The sequence below is a fragment of the Larimichthys crocea genome, chromosome VII (genome assembly GCF_000972845.2).
Source record: "Larimichthys crocea isolate SSNF chromosome VII, L_crocea_2.0, whole genome shotgun sequence".
NCBI classification, from domain to species: domain Eukaryota; kingdom Metazoa; phylum Chordata; class Actinopteri; family Sciaenidae; genus Larimichthys; species Larimichthys crocea.
In genome coordinates, this window is record NC_040017.1 from 26,799,476 (window position 1) to 26,822,758 (window position 23,283).

General features: G+C 40.9%; 1 protein-coding gene across 12 annotated transcripts in view; it reads left to right on the forward strand.

Moving 5' to 3' along the window:
- mark4b (MAP/microtubule affinity-regulating kinase 4b) overlaps positions 1 to 23,283 on the forward strand; it is a 46,138-nt gene that overhangs the window by 14,199 nt on the left and 8,656 nt on the right. For 8 of the 12 annotated variants that reach the window (XM_027279946.1, XM_027279954.1, XM_027279950.1 and 5 more), the window contains exons 2-15: positions 1,294 to 1,491; positions 2,162 to 2,215; positions 12,473 to 12,521; positions 12,633 to 12,698; positions 13,358 to 13,428; positions 14,063 to 14,119; positions 14,531 to 14,767; positions 14,971 to 15,090; positions 15,188 to 15,287; positions 15,530 to 15,639; positions 15,748 to 15,937; positions 16,088 to 16,308; positions 16,867 to 16,970; positions 20,334 to 20,612. In XM_027279946.1, coding sequence (XP_027135747.1) covers positions 1,294 to 1,491; positions 2,162 to 2,215; positions 12,473 to 12,521; positions 12,633 to 12,698; positions 13,358 to 13,428; positions 14,063 to 14,119; positions 14,531 to 14,767; positions 14,971 to 15,090; positions 15,188 to 15,287; positions 15,530 to 15,639; positions 15,748 to 15,937; positions 16,088 to 16,308; positions 16,867 to 16,970; positions 20,334 to 20,612 — 1,856 coding nt within the window. Of the gene's footprint in view, positions 1 to 1,293; positions 1,492 to 2,161; positions 2,216 to 12,472; positions 12,522 to 12,632; positions 12,699 to 13,357; positions 13,429 to 14,062; positions 14,120 to 14,530; positions 14,768 to 14,970; positions 15,091 to 15,187; positions 15,288 to 15,529; positions 15,640 to 15,747; positions 15,938 to 16,087; positions 16,309 to 16,866; positions 16,971 to 20,333; positions 20,613 to 21,875; positions 21,959 to 23,283 lie in introns of all 12 variants that reach the window. The other 4 variants (XM_027279945.1, XM_027279944.1, XM_027279947.1 and 1 more) reach the window with 1 other exon arrangement.

Here is a 23,283-nt window from a genome sequence, read left to right on the forward strand (position 1 = left end):
CTGTCCTCTGTCTAAGAGGCCTAATCCATAAGCAGCATTGTGCAAAGAGCCACAGCACTGTAACTGCGCAACTGGCTCCGTTTACATACTGATTTAATGGGATTAATCGGGAAGAGGGAGGTGGAATAATGCGTTAAAGATCCTGAGCTGTACTTAAAAAAAACTTTCAAGGTTTTAATTTTTTAGCCTTCAGTATTGCAGTCATTAAACAGATGTCAGCTGTTTTTAGTCTCTGGAGCATTTAGTCTTTTATTTTGGTTGATTTGGTCAGTTGAAAATAATGCTAGTCCGTCTCATGTTACTATAAATAATGGCCTTAAATGTATTTCTCTGTTCTCACTGAAGAAATCACTTTGAAGGAGAAGTCCAGGCATCTTTTACAATTCTTGTTCTTTTGTGCTTGTTGCTCATGTCATTTCCACTACAGATGAAAAGTTAAAGCTAGTTTGTCCCCGTGGGATATTTCTGTTTCCGCTCAGTGCTCTGACGAGGGCAGATGGAGGGATTAGAGTTTGATGTTTATGCTACAAGACCACAGACATCACTTGACCTAAAGGGTTCAGGTACGGTCAGGCTGAGTGTTTCCATTCACAGATATTTTTGGAAAAGTGAACGTGAGAGGAAAAAGTAACAGATTTAAGCACAAAGGTATTTTTTATCATGCTTAATGATCATATATAATTGTTGTCTTTTGCATTCATCTTGTTTTACCATGCTCATTCATCCTTTGAGGTTTAATGGTTCTGGGGATCAGAGCTTGTCACGTGTACCAATATAGTTTTGGGCGTTCAGGACAGATGTCAGATGACAATGTCCCGGTGTTACCTCATACGGCCACAGCAACACGTGTATTAACACCAGTGACCTAACCGCCATGAATGTGAGGAATGCAGACTGTGAAGGGTCAGATGAGACTCATAGGTGGTCTGCTTACTCTCACTTTTCACCTTTGGCTGTCTCGTACCAGCAGCAGTGGTCACATGACTTCAGGACTGGAGTCAGGGTCACATGGTGTTTTGTTGGTCACTCTGATGTTATATGAATATATCAGCAGCCACTACTGATGCCAGTAAGATCTGGAATAATGCCAGTTCTTACAGTAATTCTTCTAAGCTCATCAGGTGTCTTTTACTTTTCCTATAAACCAGTTGTACTTCATTATGGGGTAACGTAATGGAAAATTTCCAAACGACATCTAAAGAACAGTGTGAGGTGGAAAATGCCTTTAGTCAAAATGTCAGGCAGTGTTTAGTTGTTCTGGTGGTTCATCTGTCTCCCTCTCTTTCTCCACAGCATACCTCCCTGTCGGCCAGCCGCTCAGAGAAAGGTACCGGCTGGTCGAGCCGCTCACTTGGAGCCCGATGTCGTAACTCCATCGCCTTGTGTTCAGATGAGCAGCCACACATTGGAAACTATCGGCTGCTCAAAACCATCGGCAAGGGCAACTTTGCCAAGGTCAAACTGGCACGACACATACTGACTGGCAAAGAGGTGAGTTTAAACGATCAGAAGGTAGAAGACAATGTACCACAAAAACTGTTCAGGTCAATAAAGTCATGCATTCTGGGAATCATGACGCTGAGGGACAAGGGTTGATGAGTTAAAACAAGACTCCTGGGTAAATTCTGCAGTTTGGGAGCCAGCACAGAACAGTACCCAGTGACTCAGCCTACAGATGGAGTTTTAAAGGGCTGTTCCCCCAAGTTCAGAGCACCTTCTGTTAGCTTTTACAGACAGCCAAAACTGTCTCATCTCACAGCACAGTCGAGGCCTTTGAAGACAGGCATGATTTTCTTTTGTGTGGGTGTATGCTTGTGTGTTTAAATACACTGTAGTCTTTCTTCCCATAAAACCCTGACCTACATTAGTTGTGTTGATAACTCCATCAGGCTCAGTAAAACTTAGTGTGTCTGCAGCTGCCTTGATCATGTGAGAGCTGTTCTGTGCCGTCCATATAAAACACAAGACATTCATGTATCTGTGATTTACAGTGGTAGCCTGACGCACTCTTTGACCGGGTCACCACATGTTGTTAAGCCTCTTATGAAGCCATGTTGGTTTTGCATAGTGGATATCTGCTTCATGCTGTAAAGAAAACACTGTGTATTCTGAACTGCAGAGTGGTTTGATTTGACGTTCTTCTTCTATTGTTTTCTCCCAGGTTGCAATAAAGATCATCGATAAAACACAACTCAACCCAACAAGCCTAGTGAAGGTGGGTCATGTGTTTCTGTGTGTGTGTCACGGAGAAAGAATGAATATAGAAGAATGAGATGGAAAAGAATTATATGCAGCCTACACAGAACGTTAAAACACACACACACACACACACACACACATACACACATACATACCGATGATCCCGCTTGGTGGGTTTTTCAGCCTACATCAAACTTGTGCGTTGATCCCTTCGTTTTATTTGAGCATTTTATTTATGATGTATTCTTCTTTTAGTACATACATATTGTTGTTTTTGTGATCTCACCCCTTCTGCCTTATCTACTTAACCTCTGAACCTATGTGATCTATGTGAATATGACCCGGTCTGTCCTCTTAGTTTGAGGGATTTAACTTATTTGCATTTGTGTTGCATCAGGAGCAGTCACTGAGCGCTGTCGCATCTTCACATGTTGTTTTGCCTTAGGTTATAACTCTCAGATGACCGATGCATGCAGCATCTGAACTTTGACCTTTTGGTTTTTATGTAACTTAGTTTTGGGGAAGCTGCTACTGAGATGGTTAAGTACAAGTGCATGCAGTCAGAATGGCTACTTTCATCTTGCCATGTTAGTGTTTGATGATGGGCTTGTCATGGGCTTGTTTTATGAGTGATTTGAATCTTTTGTAAACTCTGTCATTGCATTCAGATATTTCAAGAAGCTGGCGAAGCATAGCGCTCTGCTTTGTGTCAGTATAAAGTAAGTCCACTGGAACTAACTAGGTTAAAGGCTTGGAGTAATGTACGTCACTGTATGCTCGTCTAGTGTCATCTAGGGTCATGTATTAACTACATATGTTGTAGCCCTAATGAGATTAAGCTCACTCTGGTCTGAACTCGACCTGCATCTATTTGTGTGTGTTGTGTGTGTGTTTGTGTTAATTAAGGGTGATCTAATGAAACAAAATTGAGTGAGAAACATAGCCTCAGGCTTGCATACTGTGTCAAAGCAGTTAAAGTTGCCGTGTTTTCTCATCCAGCTTCAGTGCTGTCTGTAATAAATGCTTCATTAAGTGTAATTTTACCCCCATTTTCTGTTTCTCTTCTTCTTTTCTCTTACATTGTAACCTTGTTCATTGCTATTTTTTGTTTTCATGCTGTCAAAGCAGGTCAACCTCTCTCTAACACTTAGTTGTGGAAAAAGGTAAATTGCATTATTCAGTGGACATGGTCATAATCTCAGTGTCACAGCACGTTTGGCTGAGCCAGCATTAGCATGAGTACAAAAGAGAATTAAGCGTTCAGAGGTAAATATTTCCCCAAAAACTTTGAGAGAACAAAACCAGACTGAGTTCCTCCCACATCAGGTTAAAGACTGATCTGTGTAATGAGAGAGGCGCAGGTACCAAAACAGTTACATAGTTAAGCTCTACAAACATACAGCATCTATCATATTGATATGGTTATATCCTAGAACAGTAATGTATGATCATTATGTTTTTCATACACTTCTTTCACTCAGTACCAGGCCTCCGTCACCTTAGCTCTTGGTCATTTAGAGAGAGTTTTAACCTTGTGTGTAGTTTGTGTGATAAACTCTGTTTGTTCACACCATTCATACAAAGTCACTCTTTGTTCAGAGGTTGGTCTGCCACTGCCAAACTCTGGCCTTGTGTGAGTCATCTTTATCAGCACCTTGACTGTAACAAATAGACTCTCGCGTCATCAAGATCGATACTGCATCAGGCACACAGCTAGCCTATTGATGAATACTCAGCTGGTTAGCTAACTGGTCCATGCTGGGTTCTGACTCTATTGATAAGGCAGAGTTGGATTATTGATGATGTCTGGCTCTGTGCAATAGTTGGTCCACCTAGCCTAGACCTAGCCCAGTCTACTGTTAACGTGAACACACAGTGAAAACAAAACACACAAGCTTAGTTTGCCAAATCTTAATATCATATTATGTGGCTAAAGATTAAAGGTCGTTGTTTTCCTCATTTCCTGGATCTCGTTAGTCTTTAGTTTGGTTCTAACTCTAATCTAATTTCACAGCTGTTTAGTGAGTGGATTGGTAGTTTGTCCCTTTTAAAACAAAGCATAGTTTTGTCTGCACACAGATTATTAATGTACCGTAGTTGTCATGGTGCAGTCCAGTCTCTCTTAAATGGCTCTGCTCAATTTTATTTATTATTCTTTGTAGCTCTAGTGTGAAAATAAAGCGAGGAACATAAGATCATTTTTCATTTGGCCAGAAAATGTTCAGTTCATATCTCATGGTGGCTGTGAAATCTAAACACTGCTGTAACACATTTCAACGCAGTATGGATTCTTGTCAGAAAATAGATTCCGACTGTTGCCTTGCAGCATTGCACACATGACAAACAATGGTAGACCAAAAGACTGCATATCTGTTTTCACACCTCCATCGACTGAAGTTCATCATTTTGCATCCTAAAAATATTATCACTTAGACCAGGCTATAAAAATATTTCTGTTTTAATCATGTCACAAAACCATTTGTATTTTCTATACAAACACACTTCACAGTACAGTTAACATTCTGTTAGTGTTATCACCACCTGATAAACTATTGACTCTTCTCTAGCAAAGTTGAAGCTGGGGTGACAGAGTTTGTGTGTGCATTGTGTGTGTGTGTTTGTCCCACTGTGGGAATATACATCTTGTGCTGTACAGCTCTTGTGAGATTCACCTTTTTTTTTCTCAGAACATTATTTGCCTTCATGCTTACTTAATTATACCATGAAACTACTCTTGAGCTCTTTAAGCAGATACCTTGGTTTTCACATGGCTGGTACAGTGCTCTATGTGTGTGTATGTGTGTGTTTGTCTGTATTCTGCAGCAGCGTGGTAGTGGGCTAGTACTGCATAGCGCAGCGCTGGAGTTGCCATTTGCTTCCTGTCCTGTCAGCATTATTGTAGTTAGTGTAGGACACTATGCATGTTGCCAGGTGACACTGTCTCTTTGTCTGTCTCTGTCTGTCGCATTAACTCTCTCTCTCTGCCTGTCCTTTACTTGTTCTGTAATATGATTGACATGAGTTAATTTCCCAAACACTGTTGTACATCATCATAGAGGTGCAACTTATTAACTATAACCAAATACTTGATTCATTTTAGTTGTGAATAAAATTCTGCGAGTCCCAGCTGACATCTTTAAATAGCTTGTTTTGTCAGAACAATCCAAAACCCCAAAATATTCATTTCTACCGACAGAACAGAGAAAAGCATCCAATCCTGCTATTTTACCAACTTGAACAGTTGATATGTTATTAATTCTTTATTCATATATTGATTTTGTTAACTGACTACTTGTTTCAGCAGCTTAACAATCATTTTCATTTTTCAAGCCAACAAAGATTTGTCCTCACTTGAAGCTGAAGCTCACTATAGATCAGGATTGCAGACATGGGGCTGGACATATTGAAACACTTTGTGGAGGAATGTCAGTAAATGTTGCTGCTGTCTCCCCACCCACTTTGGTGTTATGACCATAAGCTTGATGTGTCCTTGTTTTTGTCTTTGGATGAAAACATAAAATCACAGGTAACATTTGCTGACACTTGTGTAGTGTTTTTGTCCAACATTAAGCTTCATGGGAAATGTATTTATTTGCTTCAGTGTGCCTAATGGAAATGCACATCATTTGCATTTTAGTTTTCACAACATTAATATTCAGAATATGTAGTATTCACAGTTGTGTTGAAATGGAAGCACACAGTAGCTTCTGTCAGCTCTCTGAATCTTTGTACAGAAGCTCTCTGCTTCCTCTCCTTCTTGCTCTGTCTTTCTCTTCACACTCTGTTTTGCCTCAGTCTATATTCTGTCAGCTGTTTCTCTGTGTTGTTGCTTTATGCCCCGTTTTACTTCTCCTCACTTCTTCCCTTTTTATTTTCTCTTTATCAACTCTTTATTTTGTTCTCTTTACTGAAGCTCCATGTCCCACTTGTCTCTCTCCCCAGGCATTGAGTTACAGTTGTAGCTCCACTGTAATCACAGCTGTACCTTCTGTAGCACTACATTATGTCGCCTAAAACTAACAGCTGGCAGTGTGAGGTTTTAGTCTTTTTGAAAAGTCCCAAGCTTGAAGAGAATGGCCAGTTCTGCCAAAGTGCCACTGTGCAAGTTCCCTGCTTCATCCAATTGCTATCCTGTTCCAATATGGGGAAAAAAGAACATCTTACAGTGCAGAGAGAAGTAGTTGGATGTCTCTGTCCTTGAAATTAAGTGCATGAAATAATATATAATTCTGATGCCAGACAGTCCTGATCACGGCATAATGGTTACAGATACATACAGTGTATGTGTATATCACAAATAGAATTTTTCAATTTGTCCACTGAAACTCTTGAATTTCTTGTATTTTCTTTTGGTAATACCTTCCTAAAAATATGCTCTTGTCGTCAAAACTTCATAATAGCACAGTGTTTTTTTTTATATACACTCTTGCCTGTGGTGTGTGTTGCTGGATAATCTGCCAGACTATGCAGGGCTCCATCAAAAGCCTGGTGTTACTTTGAGAACAGGAGAATGTTGTAGGCAGCCATCCAATGTTGTGTATGTGCACAAAAGTGAAGTGTATACGTGCGCATGCAGGATGGTGTTTGGGCCACCATCTAATGCTGTGAAGTGTGTTTTGTCCCTCGCCAGGCCCCCTCAGCCAGGAGCTGAATTCCAGACAGGCGAACAAAAGAGGCGGCTGAGTCGGGGTGGAGTGGGGGTGTTATTGGGGCCTTGGCACAGGAGCAGGAACCCTGAGAAAGACAAGATACAGGGCGGGACTGAAGGGAACGGACAGAGTGTGTATGTGTGTGTAGGCCTACATGTAGAATAACAGGCAGATAAAGTCATAGCCTGACATAGCCTCTGCTCTGCCTTTGTATGCACGTGTAATGCCATTATCTGCATTGCTATTGTATGCAGCATATTGTCCCTCTGTGGTGGGTGTCTGTGCATAATCATATTGTTGTTGCTGTATGTATTGTTGTCATTGTGCTGGTGTATAAAAGGAATAATTAGACAATAAAGGGACATTAAAGCAGACAGAACGAGAGCAGAAGGTTTTCCCACAAGCTCATCTTCAAAGTAATAGAATAGATCAGTAGTAGAAGAGAAGTATGAAGCCTGGCTTGGTCTTTCTCCCATGCTCTCGCCTCCCCTTACTGTTCCTTGTTTGGCCAGCATCTCTTATACTATATTTAATTCTCTTTATTTACTCAAGCTGAGTCGGGCTTATGATCTGGGTCAAACAGCCAGCTATATGAGGCCTGAATTAAACTCCAGCTACACTCATTAATGATTCAGCTCCTCTCATCGACAAGCCTGGGAGCTCCAATTACTGTGTACATTAAGGGAATGGAGGCCTTGGCAGGAGGTGTTCATATAGTCAACGTTTTATTGGGATAATCTAAAAGGGCAGCTCTCAGCAACAGGCAACAAAGAGAGAAACAGGGTCAAAAGTCTATTCAAATGTTTCCTGGTGACAACCAAAAGAGTGGAGGCAAATCCTTGAGTAATGTTGCTCATTAGTTTCCTTAAACATTCAGCAGGGCACTGGAGGATTGGTTCATTGTTGTTTGCCTTTAAGCTTGCTAGAGAGGCATTGACATGTGCCGAAGTGGCCGCAGGATTTTCATGTGTTTTGTTAAAATACGTGCCTGAAATGATCCTGTTGATAGCACCACTATGAGAAGGTTTTCCCTATCTCATTACTGAAGTTATTTTGCTAACATTACCAGTTTAATCCTACCAGAACAACATTCAGCATCTACAGTGACACATGAAGAACATCAATTATCTCAGGAGTTTTTTCCAAATGGACTGAGCGATGCTTTGCTAAAATGCTAAAATGCACCTCTTGCCAGTAATTTTCTTCATTGAAGAAGACTTCGAAGCCTATAGGTGTGACAGAAATGCAGTTTGTGTGTAGTAAGTAGTTACCATATACTGACTGAAGTGTTGTAAAATGTTTAATCTCAGCCGCAGTCAGTAATGGACTGTGTCTCATTCAGAGTTTACACACACACACACACACACACACACACACACACACACACTGAGGGTTATTCAGAGAGGTACTCTGACGTGGGAGTAGAGAGAGAGGCCTGTGTTCATTCGTCCCTCTCATTCTGTCGTTCTTTGTCTTTCACTCTCTTCCCCTTTTCTCTCTGAATTTCTCTGATCTCATGATTGGCTCTGGCTGATAAGAGGAAGTATTTCACATTGTGTTAAGTACTGTAGTGTTTTAGACTGTGTCATGCAGTAGAAATGTGACAGGGCCCCCTATTTAAATATGTCTGCTAGACAAGCATTCACAATTCCTCATTTCTCTATTTCAACATGATTGTTTCCTTCATGCTCCTTTTCTCTCTTTCTTTGTGTGTTTGTGTGAGAGTACTTGTGTGCAAAGAAGTGGAAAAGCATAGATACATGGGCTGGATAAACAGGTCAAAGGTCGACAGACTGGCAGACCAGACACATGAATCAAACCCACACAGCACCACTCTCAAAGTGAGAAAAGAGAAAGCCGTGGAAAGAAACTTGACAGTGGGTCATTAAGTTGTTTTGTGCAAATTTTTGCAGAAAATAATTAAGAGCTTTGACTTAGAAGTTGATTAATAATTTTCACAAAGGACAGAGAGAGACAGAGGATGTAAATGTTCAAAAGTTGATTAATGCTGCCTGAAAGGAGACAAGGGGTGGAGACAGGGGAAATAAAGGATATTAAAATCTTTTCTTGAACTGAGAAAAGTGGCTTGTAAATATTTGTATTTTGTCCAGAAGAGTTTCGAAACCTGAGAGTTTTATCCACGCAGTCGGATTAAGCCATAATCCTTTAAATCACAAAAATCAACATATTTTGTGATATGAGGACTCCACAAGACCACAGCTGTGTGTGAGTAGGCTGTGTGTGTCTGTGTGCAGCCACTTCGATGTGCTTGGTGTTCCATGACTTCCCACAACCCCCCTCCTCACCCCCAGGGATTAATACCTGGGTTGGCATGGCAACTGTGACGCGGAGCCATCACCATGGGAGAGAATCAGGGCGAGAGTGTGAACATAAGAAGGCAGGAGAGTGAAGTTATTCTGTTGGCTCGGTGAACAAATTCTGCATTTGTCATTTGACATTTTTGTTTTTAATTAGAAATGTTGGTAATCTACAAAATGCACCAACATTGTAAATAAGATTATACCCCCCACACCACATTACAGCAGTGTGAGCTAAGGATTAATTGGATTGTTGATCAATACCAGTGACTCAACAATTTCCTGGCCAGCTGCTGAGGTTAAAATGTGGGAGAGGAAGAGGTGGGAGCTGAGTATAGGACAGACGGGGGAGAGAGCGAGAGGAAGAGAGAGGTGAATGGTTGTACAGGAGAGAGAGGAAAGGCTCAGCCGATAATTCTTCCTAAAGCTCAGAATGAACAGCTGATGCACCATGCACTTAATTCAATTACAAACACTCCCAGTGGACTTGTGTGTGTTTATGACGATGCAGCTTCCCATTTTAAGAGCACTTGAGTAGAAAACCTGACAGAGAAGAATAGAAACTGATGCTTTACCAGCCAGAGAGTATATTGGTTTTCATGTGTTAATACTTCACCAACACATTGTTCTTCTTCATATAAATTCACATCAGGTTTTGTCACTGCAGCTGTGCACGTTTGTCTTTTTATATGAAGTGTTCATTTTCCAAACGCTAATAGAAATCTGCTGCAACTAATTATTATCATTATTATTTTCATTATCGATCAATCTGACAATTCGTTTTTTCAATTAAGCTCACCACAAGGTCTGTAAGTGTCTTGTATTGCTTAACCTTTCAAAACATTTTCATCTTTGTGACGATGAAGTAGCAGAGAAGCTTAAACCAGCTTCATCAGTGAGTGTGTGGGAGGATGGCTGATTGCATAGGTGGACTAAACTGGTCTTTTCCTCTGCGTCATAGGCAGAGACAGGAATCTGTGCATGTTCGCAGATAACATCATACACACCTCGCCTGAGGTGAAGGTGCATGTATGTCGTCATGAAAATGTGAGAAAGCAAATTCCTTAAACACATGGCTCAAAAAAAAATTACCAAACAAGCTGGAAGAAAAACATGCTCATGTGAGATGCTGCAGGTCACACTATGAATGTGTATCAGGGCCTATGGACGCATTTAGTCACCTCCCTGGATGAATTATAGGAATAAAGGTAAAAACATTTATTTTATGTCAAACGAGCTACAAGAAACTTTAATTTTGTGTTAGTTCTGGTGTCCCATGTGGACAAAAGCAGTCGTGTTTCCTCGTTTGGTTCATTTCAAGAAAAATGAAAACTTGCAGCATGTTTAATTTGATCTGTAGTGCTACACTTATTGCTCATCTTTTCTGTCCTTCTTTCTGAATAGTTAACAAAATAACGTTTCTGTAGTCGCTGTGTGCTTTAATAAAGAATGTAAGTGCATACAGATGCAATTACCTGCGGCTAACTGTGTTAATCAGTCAGTGGATATAATATCTTCTCCCTCTGTCTTACTTCCTAGTTGAACACAGAGTTTCATTAAATGTAAGTTCAACTCACTGCAGCTTCTTGCATCAGCACAACAAAATCTCAGCTGACTGTGAAAAGAAAGCTGCTGCTTGGTTCATCACTTCATCGCTTCACACATGACAGCGATACAGTGTAATGTAAGACAGGTAATCTAACCCTGGTGCGTTCAGGAGTGTAGTGAAATGGACACACAAACACACACACACACACACACACACACACACACAGACCAGTTTACTCACATTTTCTTTTCTGTGCTTTCACTTTTTTCACTTGTGTAATTTATTCTTACAGAATTTTGAAGGCTGATGGGGTTTAAGGAGCAATAAATGTCTCCAGCACTTCTAATACAAAACCAAATACTCATACACATCAGTTTAACTTCTTGCTGTGTACCATTTTACTCATTCTTTTCTTACTTTCTTATTGTTTTCTCGACTTTTCCTCCCTCTACGCCCCTCATCTCCTGTGCATTGTTAATTTGCCTCATTTTCTATTTCTGTTCCAGTTTCCTGCTGACACACTCTGCACTTGTAACACACACATTTGTTCTTTGTCATGCACTCCACATACACACTCTTCCAAGCATAGTCACATTTTCCCTCCAGGGTCAGAATGTCTCACTTTGTCACTATTAACCAAACCAAAACAACTGATGATGGATGAATGGCTTGATTGCATCTGTTTAACACTTCACAGAGGCTGTATGCAGACTCTTAAACAAGACACTCGTGGAATTAATTAGAAAAATCTCAAACCTTCAATACATATGCTCTTCTTCAAACTGCCCTGAGAGTCCACTTGATATTTTCTAATTTCTGTGGTTTAATTACACTTCAGTTTACAGTAATTCCGTCTGGTGTTAGAAACATCTCATAAGCGCTCATCAGCATGTTCCACTGTGATGCATCTGGTCCTGGCGCTTTCCCACTGTAATCTCTTAAAATGGAGTTCATAGACAAATACATTACTTTAATTAGACAGAGAGAGAGAGACGGCATAAGAGTGGCAGGATGAGGCAGCAGTCTGGAGCTTGGTGATGGATGGGCGGGGGTACAGAGTAAACCACACTCAGGGGAGGAGGCCCTCCTGTCAGCTGAGTACCAGTGGGATACTCCCTTGGGGTGCTCCGGGTCTAGAGGTGGTCGGAAAGATGAGGGAAAACAGGGAGTGTGAGTTTGTGCCTGTATGTGAGGATAAGATGGATGAAGCGGAATGGTGTCTATACACCAGCTGTGGATTGTATGACGACTAATTCATTTGATGAATGAATGAGAAATAATAAGATGAAGATGTGAGGAAGCCATCCTTCATTTAAACTCGAGTCAAGCACAAAGAAAACCGGTTCTACTTTAAAACATACTCATGTATTTTTAACTCATGTACTATTGTTCATTGTGTCTGTATTTATTATTACTGTGCATTCTACTTATTGTGACAGACCTCACCTTAAACCCTCACGTTGAGATTTTATGATTCGCTGTTCTTATGTGTATTCCACCATAAGCTGTAACAGCATGAGATATTAAATGTTATAAACTTTAGGCAGCTTAATAGTGTGAACCTGACCGGTTGACTTTGAATGTATCAACACAAAGATGTTAAGATAATGCTGCAATAATGTCCATATGCATGTCATAATATAACACAAATTATCCTTTAGCAGCCTATATTTGAAATGTTCTCTACAGAGCTTTGTGTAATCCTGACAAGAGATGAAGAGAGAAAATTAATTTTCATATTTCACATTTTTTCCCAGTTGTTTCGAGAGGTACGCATCATGAAAACTCTCAACCATCCCAACATAGGTGAGTTAGACTGCAGAGAACGATCTTGTGTTTGTGCTTTGAGGTGGTGAGTCTCTGTGTGAGTTTTCAGGCTGGCCTTTTTATGAACATCTCTTCCTCTCTGTGTTACAGTACAATTGTTTGAGGTGATTGAGACTGATAAGACTCTTTACCTGATTATGGAGTACGCCAGCGGAGGTGAGTGCTATCCCCACCACCCTCATCATCATTGTCAATGATTGAATGATGCCAATTAGATTGATTACTTTGGCTGAACTATACACTACAACTGATGAACTCATTTATTTAGGGTATAAACGGTTGAGTTCAATCCCTTTGCCTCTGTGAAAAAGGTCAAATCACTTTTGCTTCACTGCTCTAGTGGTGTCTTTCTTATTGCTCTGTATTCAACTTTTTCCTGTACGCTTTTCTATTTTTGCAGCTTCTCTATTTTTCTTACTTTTCTTTCTCCTCATGATCCCTTGATCTCCCTCTGCTGCTCTCTATGTATGTTGTGCGATCCCTTGCTTCAGATGCCTAATAAGGCAGCAGCTCACCAGGCGACATGTTGCTTTGTTCCACTCAACCTCAGCCTGTTTTACTTGTTGGGATAGAGTGTTCATACAGACAAAATATATATGGAAACTATGGAAACATAATAATACTTGACTTAGAGTTTATGGAATATCACTGAAGTGTTCAAGAAAAGGATGTCAAGCAGAGCATTTGTGTCTGCAGAAAGAAATAGCACCAAAACTGTTAATATGCACAACTTAATTATATGTAACAGTTTTTAATCATATATGAAGTTTATGAAACATTCCATTTCAACTTTGTCCTCTTCATTGCCCTTCCAGGCGAAGTGTTCGACTACCTCGTGGCTCACGGCAGAATGAAGGAGAAAGAGGCCAGAGCCAAGTTCAGACAGGTCGGTTACTCTGTCTGTCTGTCTATCCGTTCGTCCCTACACGGTTAGATTCCCAGTCTAGGGGAAACCTAGACATAACATGCTGTATGACCCCACTTTTTTGATTTATCTTGACACTGCACTGTGAGCCTAACCAATAGCTTGGCCATGTGAAATCAGCATCAAGGAAACTGCAGTAAAATATCATCCAAGCAAAGGATTATGTTTGTACTCTAACAGATGTGGACATCATGTGTTTGGAAAACAGAGAAGCAGAACAGAAGATGTCTTGACTGAAAGAAGAGAAAAGAGGACAAAATAATTCACTTTTCTTACCAAAAGTTACAGGAGCTGAAATCTGAGCTACTTGAGAGTTGATGTGAATTATTGTTTATAGTCCCTGCTTGGCTTGTAACTGGGCAGTGTGAGGCTCAAGCAGGCTGATACATAAACACGGTAAACTTTTCCACTGTGGTGGAAAACAAACTGTAGGTGTGGTCACACAGCAAGTAATTCAGTCATCGTTCTTTTATTCATAATATTGTATTATATCGATGGTCAACGAGGCCATGTGAATAGAGATCCTGTTCAGCTTCCATTTACATATAAGTACAAACATTCAGTGCAATTATCTTCCTTTGTTTTCTCTTCTCAGATTGTCTCAGCGGTGCACTACTGTCATCAGAAGAACATTGTTCACAGAGACTTGAAGGTGATTACACAATGTTAGAAGAAGAAAAAAATCCTCTTAAAAAAACAAAAATCTGTGAATGTCTTGATCATTAACACTTCTTCTGTTAATTTCACACGTATTAATGAATGAGATAATAACAGATTTTGAAGCTGGTGTCCAGAACTTTCCGCAATTTTTCATTCTCTGTGGCATTAAGACTTAACTAATAAGGTTTAAACTGCAACAACAATTTATCCTTTTATATAATCATATACAGAAAATACATCACTTCCTGTTTGGCAGCAGAAATTAAATTACGGACTCCAGCTTTAACTTGCAAATATGCGAGTTATTTATTTCAACGTTCAGTATATCAGTAACAATACTATGATTATAGTTTACTGTTTTTCCTCTGCATTTCTGTTTCACTGCCTATATTGTTTCTTACAGGCGGAGAACTTGCTGCTTGACGCTGACTCCAACATCAAAATAGCCGACTTTGGCTTCAGTAACGAGTTCTCTGCAGGCAGTAAACTGGACACGTTCTGTGGTTCTCCGCCCTATGCTGCCCCAGAGCTCTTCCAGGGGAAGAAGTACGATGGTCCAGAGGTGGACATCTGGAGCCTGGGTGTTATCTTGTACACACTAGTCAGCGGGTCCTTGCCCTTTGATGGACAGAATCTAAAGGTGGGTGGATGGAAGCTGTTTAAGGCAAAAAAAAATGTCATTTGAGGTGACAGAAAGCACCTGTGGAGTACAGGGAACCTTTAGTTACATAATTGTGCATTATATTATTTCATCACACTATACCATACTAGTACTTGAATATTGCCTTGTCCCAATCCACCTTGTAGTGGAATTCATTATGTATCGATGTGTGTTGTGCTCAGGAGCTGCGGGAGCGTGTTTTGAGGGGGAAATATCGCGTGCCCTTCTACATGTCTACAGACTGCGAGGGAATCCTGCGCAGGTTCCTGGTCCTCAACCCTGCCAAGCGCTGCTCGCTGGAGGTGAGGAATGGACTTTACAGCAGCATGATTATACATATATATACAGTATAATTGCAGCGTTTGTCAATGCTTCTCTCTCTTTCTCTCTCCTCACCAGCAAATAATGAAAGATAAGTGGATTAATATTGGCTATGACGGAGAAGAGCTGAAGCCCCACACAGAGCCTCTGGAGGACTTGAACGATACCAACCGCATTGGTGAGAAAGACACACCTATTACTTCAACCTCACTGGGAGAGTTAATGCCATCTTACATGAATGTTCTATGAGATGTCACAATTTGGTAACTAAAAAGCTTAAGCTGACCTGTTGTCCTGGCAGTAACGTATTTACAGGTGTTACTTTCAGGTTTTTCAGTTATTTTCTGTATACGCAAGTATTAAAGGTTCACATCTGAGGCTGAAGTTTTAGAATTGTACCTTTTATATGTCTCATTCCAGATGTGATGGTTGGGATGGGCTTCACTAGGGAAGAGGTCAGAGATTCGCTAGTCAGTCAGAAGTACAATGAGATCACTGCCACATACCTGCTGCTGGCACGCAAGAACGAGGTGAGTGTAAAGGGTTGCTTTATTATTCCCACCCACCTAATCAACGTCTGTCTACAGTCTGTAAGTCTTTTGTAATACTCTTTCCTTGTCTGTTTCTCTGTCTCTCAGACGGAGGGCAGTGAATCTCGGACAGGCAGCAGTCTGAGTCTAGCTCGTGTCCGACCCAGTGCCATTACCAATGGAACCAGCAAACACTCTGCTTCCTCTTCCTCTTCTGGTGCACCATCTTCCTCCTCTGGCACCAAGGCACAACGCAGTGCATCCACTTACCACCGCCAGAGACGTCACTCTGACTTCTGTAAGGCAGAATGCAGAGATCAGTGACACAGTGGAGTTTATCTTGTTTAGTGACTAGTTGGTGTAGTGATGAGTTAGTTTGAATAATTCTACAATGTTGAAATGGTGACAGAAATCTGCCTTACTCAGAGCTCTGTTTCGTATCTCATAGGTGGTCCAGCGGTTCCAGGGTCGACCCACCCCAAGCGGAGTCCCAGTGGTGTAGCGGAGGGAGCAGGGCTAAAGGAGGAGCGGCTGTCAATCCGCAAGCCGAGCACCAATACTGCTGGCTCACGTAGCATCCCAACCCCCTCCAGTCCCATGGTTAGCTCTGCTCACAACCCAAATAAAGCAGAGATACCTGACCGGCGCAAGGAAGTTAACTCAACCACAGTAAGGCCAAAAAGATATTTTGTGGGTGTGATAAATCATCCAGTGTAAACAATCTGTCACATTTAATCCATTATCAATACAACAGGTACAGATGGCAGAATCCTCACTGTCCTCCTAATCCTATTTCTTCAGATTAAAGACTACACTGACACATATATTATGATGGAAACAATAACACAGATTAGAGACAAGCTGCATAGTAAAACACTTGCATATACATTGAGATGAATGAAAAATGTAGATTCAAGCAGCAGAGATGAACTCTTTAATGTTCTATACAGACAGAACTCATGACCATCTGAGGTCAAACAGTCAAAACAGGAAATTCTTTACTTTTTTATTAACCTGCTGGAGCACCAGAGGAGCAAGGATTAGTCAAGTGGGGCTTTTCAAATAGCATAAGATGGCATAATAAATGTCTTCCCTTTGGAGCTCTCCTTGCATTGTGCTATGTGCTAAAGCACATTACCATAACACGTCAGATTAAAACTGATATTTAGGACGTATTGAAGACATTGTCGCATTCATGTGATTTTGTGTTTCTGAATCTTTCTGCAGAATAACATCCCTGCTAGTGCCATGACTCGAAGGAACACATATGTGTGTACAGACCGATCCAACACTGATAGACACACACTGCTGCAAAATGGCAAGGAAAACAGGTGAGAGGAGCATTAGGTGTTGTTGTTGTGTGTGTAATGTAAAAAATCAGCAAAGTGTCCTCAGAAGACTAGCACAGTTAGTGACATCGTGAAGGTTCTCCTTTTTTGTATAGATTTGGACCACAGCCAATGGTCACAGAACTTATGTGGACAAACAAATAAGAAGTGATACTGATGTTTCAGCATCAGACTATGAGTTCACACAGTTAAGTTCAGTCAGCTTACTGCCATTTATTGACTTTGTGCCAGCTCTAAATTTCACCTCATGTTGCATAGGCTTTTAATGAACTGGATGGTATTGTTGACTATTGAATGTGAGTGTTAGCAAGGCAAACATGCCCAAAATGAAATAAATTACACAGTCTGTCCCTGTTGCATCTTAATTAACCTAATATAGAACATATATTCATATTCATAGTGACTACAGTGTGAAAATGCCTGGTTTATAGAGACACTAGGTCCGCTGGTTCTACTAGTACAGCTTGTCTCTTTTAGCACTGAGCTTAGAGAGTGTTTGGCCCGGGGTGTTTGTCTCACATACATTTTGTCTCTTCAAGAGAGGATAAAGGGCTTAAACTGTGCATGAGTGGGTTCATCTGTGTGTGTGTGTGAGTATGCACCCAATATGAACTGTCTGTTGTTGTGACAGATGGTTGTCTGCTTGTCAGTGTTTGAGCATGGCAGACACCATCTCCTCTCTCTCTTTTGCTCTCTTTTTCCCTATGGTCACTTTCTCACTTCCATTCTGGCTGACCTGTTTTCCATCCTGTCTGTTTATCACTCTGTAATTCTGTGTCTCTAAGGAAGAGCCAAGAAGTTCCTGTCTGTCTGTCTGTTGTCTAATCTCCAGTAAAATTTTCCTCTACAGGTGGGGGGGTGTGTGCAAATGCTTTATAGTAAAGTAAAACAAACTGTCTTGAAGCTGCACAAAAGTCATAGCACTGAAGAAAGTATTGCATATTGTTACAGGAAATAAATCCTGCAAAGTGATGTCAGTAAACTGCACAAACAAGCTGATGTTTATCAACCTGATGCTTTAAGATACCAAGAAGAATGGTGCTATGGATGGAGCACTGATTCACTGGTTTGGGTTTCACCTCTGTTTTGTGATTTATCAGGTCGTGGTGATGGCACAATTATAGTTTGAGGGGAAATTATGAATGCGTTATGATAATCTCAAAGATGTTGAGGTCTTTGAGGTGTTGGACTTTTTCAGCAAGTTTTGCAGTTTCTATGTCTGTCTTCTTGAGCAATCCCCTTGTCATTGTGTGTTTAGCAACAATGCTTGCATACGGATGACTTAAAGTGTTTCTTTGGTGGAAACAAAGCTTCAGTGTTCGGTCCCTTAGCCATTGTTAGTTTATGTAGCCCCCCTAAACACAAAAGGAGAGTTGAACTTGTGACAGCCTATACTTCTTTAACTGAACCTGTTGCTGCATGGCATTTTAAACTACTGCACCAGGTTGTTTTTTTTCTGCCTGCAAGTCTGCCAGTTTAATTTTTCTCACTGTAGAACCGTTGTTCATAGAAAAATAATGTATCATAATGTCACTTTCTCGAGACTGAGAACAGAGAAACTGTTTGGTTGATAGTGTGTTAATCGCTGGATCCCTGGGAGGGAGAGGGAGAGTGGGAGAGAAGGGGAGGTGCAGAGCAGCAGGATGAAGTGAAGACTGGCATATTGCCAACATAACCCTTGCCTCAGAGGCCTTGTCAATGTGATGCCATGCCACACACACGCAGCAGTCAAATTTGGTTGATTGAAAAATGAACATGAAAATTGTATATACTGTTGTGCGCTGGGACAGACACAAAATATCAATTACGTATCAATTAGTTTATATTAAACATGCAGGTCTTTGCATTACATTACTACATATATACACAGTTGATGTTAATTTATGATGACATTGCAAGATAAGTGACCTCATACCAAGACATACTGTAGATGCAGACAAGAAAACACATTATGAAGCACAGTTTAATGTAGACAGACAGCATGCAGTCACTAAACTAACTGAAGGGCACTTCATTGATAATCCTTGTCATTCAGTACTGTTGAAATATTTCCACCTTAAGCTGGAAACAACTAAAACTTTTTAACTATGTTTGAGTCGGGGTGTACAAAGAAGGAGCATCTGATTCAATCACTGCTGATAGTCTCAATCCTGATTTATATAGTCATATAAATGATATACATAACTGATCCTCCGGATCTCTCAAACCCATCCACCCCTCTGTTTTCCAACCCACCCTCCACCTCCGGTGTGCCCCCCTGCAGTTAGCTGCAGTAGGCAGCTAGTTCACATTGACATTAAACGATTTTGCTCTGCAACGGCTGCTCTTCAACTTAACCCGTCTAATGGTTGTGCCCCACTTGATCCCTGTGTGTGGGTGTTATCTAGAGCGTTATGAAAAGCAGCCTCAGGCCACCAGCCAGTCAGGGAGTCAGGGGAGGAGAGGTGTGTGTGAGTGTGCATGCGTGACTGTGTTTAGGTGTGAGGTGTGGCAAAGTGTAACCATTTAATGAAGACAAGGGAACGAAATAGAGGGGAATGTAGAAAAATGAGAGGGAGAGCATTTTCAGAGCATTTTGCTTATTCACTCTCTCACACATTTTACATATACACCAAATAGAGTATACAGTGAAATGCAGTATGAAACTGGCTTTTGGTGTCTTTTATTTTGGTTGTCTGTGGAATTAAACCTAAATTCATTCACACATACACATGCCTTCAAAGATTCACCCTGGTAATATTCTATGCTCATTGCTAGAGTGAGTCACACCATTGCATGGGGTGACACGTTCTTTCTCTACGATGAGTATTTTTGGGATTGAGTCATTACACTGTCCTCGTGCTGTAAATACTCACCAGCATGCCAAATGTCTATTAATGCACAGCTGAAACTGCACAAAAGCTCACATCGTTCCTGTTTGAGTAACACTGATTTGAACAGTGTTATTTTTATTTTATTTTGGTGGCGGCAGATGACCAATTAGCTTGGTTCTGCTCGAGGTTTGTGCCTGTTAAAAGGACATTTTCCCTCGCCACCATCACCAAGTGCTTGCTCATGGTGGAATTGTTGGGTCTCTGAAAATAATATTATAAAGTGTACAGTCTAGACCTGCTCTGTATGGAAAGTGAATTGAAATTGAATAATATATGAGAAACATGAGAACATATTTGCAACATGAGAAAATGTAAACTTACCTACCGATATGTTTTTAATATGTTTGGGAAGGCATACTCTAACTGTATTATTTGTATTATATGTATTCTACTGTAAAGAATGTGAGATCCCTGTACCAGTTGAAATTATCTTGATTGCAACTTTTCTTCGTTATCCTCCTCCTCTCTGCAGTTCTCTATCCCACCGCCTGCCTCCTGCCTCCCCTTCAACCCACAGCATCGCTGGTGCCTCTGGAGCCTCCTCCTCGTCCTCCACGCCCTCTGCCCGCCTCTCCAGGGGATCCACGGTGAGGAGCACTTTCCATGGAGGACAAATTCGAGACCGTCGGCCTCCCTCCCATGCACCTCCAGCTTCACCAACATTGTCCCATGATGCCAGCCCGCTGCCCCATGCCAGGACACGGGCCACAACCAACCTGCTAAGCAAGATCACTTCCAAGTTGACCCGCAGGTAAGGGGAGAAGCTGGGAGAAAGGGAAGGGGAGGAAACAATAGGAGGTTTCTGTATGTCTTCTATTGATGTTTTAGCATAAAAGAGGATGATTTTCATGACTATTGGTGAAACAGGATGAGAATGAATGATAACTCAGAAATCAAGAAACCGATTGAACTTTTATCTGAGGATTTGTAGCTCATTCGGACATTTTGTATTTTCAAGGATTGTATGTGTTTGATTTCTGCTAACTATCCAGGTGGTGAAGTGACAGCAGACTTAAACAGGCTTTCTAGGCTTGTATCTGGGTAGTGTAACTCATTTGCTATAAACCTTTACATTAAGATCATTTTGCTAACTTTGCTGCCTTTCACCGTCTCTTCCTTAACCAGTACTAACCTACCAGCCTTCTCTCTCTAATAATGAATCTTTACAGGCTTCAGAACTTGTCCATGATCTCAGACCTGGGTCAAATAGCGTTTAAACATTATTCATCCTGTTTGTTGTACTTGCTTACCTTTCCTTTTGTTTATTCAGTTTGACACCTACCAAAAGCTACAGGATTTCCAGTCATTATCACCTGCTCCCTACAACATTGAACATCTCTCAGCCCAAACAAACGTAGCTCATTATGAATAGTAAATAAGATAAATATGTTGCACTAAGCTAAAGCTAAAGGTAGATCAAACCACAGATTGTGTCTTTATGTTCCTTAAGAAACAAATTCAGACACGGCAGACAGAGTGAGTGAAGAATGAGTGGGCGAAATTAATAAAACTGAAACCTTACATCAGTTAAAACTGGAAGGCATTTCATGCTGATGATCCCTGCTCTTCTTCACCATCAGTTGAGGAAAATGTATGTGTCCTACGAGACACACAGGAGCACAGTCACACTCCAGCCTTCTATCTAAACCTCTAAGCTGGTACAAACAAACCATGCCCTATTTGCCCCAGGTCTGCTGGTCAGGTGGACATATTGTGCGTCTTTCACAGTCAGTTCTTCTCAGCTGCTTATTGTTGCTTTACCTGTTGGTTTGTTGGTTTGATTGACTCTTTAACAACTTTTGCTTTTCCTCGCCAGTCACCTGCCAATCTTCTATCCCTTTTCCTGAACTACAGTACATACAGTTTAATTTGTTCTTCTCTGCCTCTTCTACCTGTGCTTCTGTCATCTCTGTTGTCTTCCCCCCCACTTGCTTTCTCTCTCTCTGCTGTTCATTTTCCTTTTCCATTTCTCACCCTCTCTTCGTCTCCTTCTCTTCTTCCTCTCTCCTCCTAGGGTCACTCTTGACCCTTCTAAACGTCAGAGCTCAAACAAGTCCATGTCGGGCTGCACCCTCCCACAGGGGACAAAAACAGTTAGTAAGTCTTCCTTTCCCATGTTTTCTGGCTGCTTCTGTCTGCCTGACTGTCTGCCTGCTTCCCAGTACCCTGTCATCCCCTCTACCCCTCATTCACTGTGTGTCGCAGGTTGGAGTTTAGTTATACAAACATTTATTTCAGGCAAAGCTACTCTGCTCAGTGACTGAGTTATACTCAACCTGTAATATGAACTGGAAAACGTATTTTTCTTTAGAAATTCTTCTTTGTTAACATTTACACATGAAGTGTGGTCCTCAGTAGTATGTTTCCCTTTAAATGTATGTTCCATCAAGAGGAAACTAGAGTTGTGATTGCTTGATTGAAAGGTGTCCTAATAGATATTGGTGGTATAAATATAGTCTATCACAGTACATGTATTTTATATCACTTGATTGATATATTTTGATCATGACATAGTGAATGTTCTGAAATTCAGGAGTCAGCACAATCAGACCTGTAGTAAACACAAATACTTCAGCAAAAACTACAACTTGCATATCAATAATTTTGAAATGGTTAATTCATCCATTTCTGCCACTTATCCAGCTCCAGTTCACATTCATATTCAATAATGATGGTAGTATACTGATATAATAATAACTCATTCTCCGACATATAATCTCTCCTGGTTACTTTCATACTTTCTGGTATTACTTTGCATTCTGTGTGGTAAATAAAAAGTGTTATCACATTAATGCAGTATAATAGATAATAGCCCTATAACAGTGTGACATAAATGTTGAAGGGCTAATTACCTCAGTATAAAAGGATTGTGATCGTCTCTTGGTATACAGTGTATTGTTATATAACGCCTTATCCTTTCATATTCAGCTTTGGTACACTCTGCTTACTCATCCCACCTCAGGTCCACCATGTCTGCATAAATGTAGGTTGTCTTCTGTCCGCAGTAACTGACAAAGGTGTGTCAGGGTTAGAAAACCAAGATTTCAAAGCATCTTTTTAGGAAATATGCTAAGGCTTAATTCTTACCAAGGACACAAGGGAATCTGAATGCCACTACTGAGACTTGGAAACTAATCTCTAAGCTTATACTATAACCAAAATCTTATCCAGAAAACTCGAGTTTCTGGGACTGTGACCATCAAAGTTGAACTCAGATTCTTCCTATAGAGCAGCTCTGTCTCTAAACAGTATGTTTATGTGGCTAAAACTCTAATCAGCAGCTGTCTGCCTGAATGTGTGTCTGTCTGGACTGCTTGTGTCTCTGCTGGCTGGGCTTTATGCTGTAGCACTCGCTAGAGGCTGTAGGTGGCACAACACCACTACCTGCTACCAACAAAGTGCACAACAGTTTTCTAGAACAA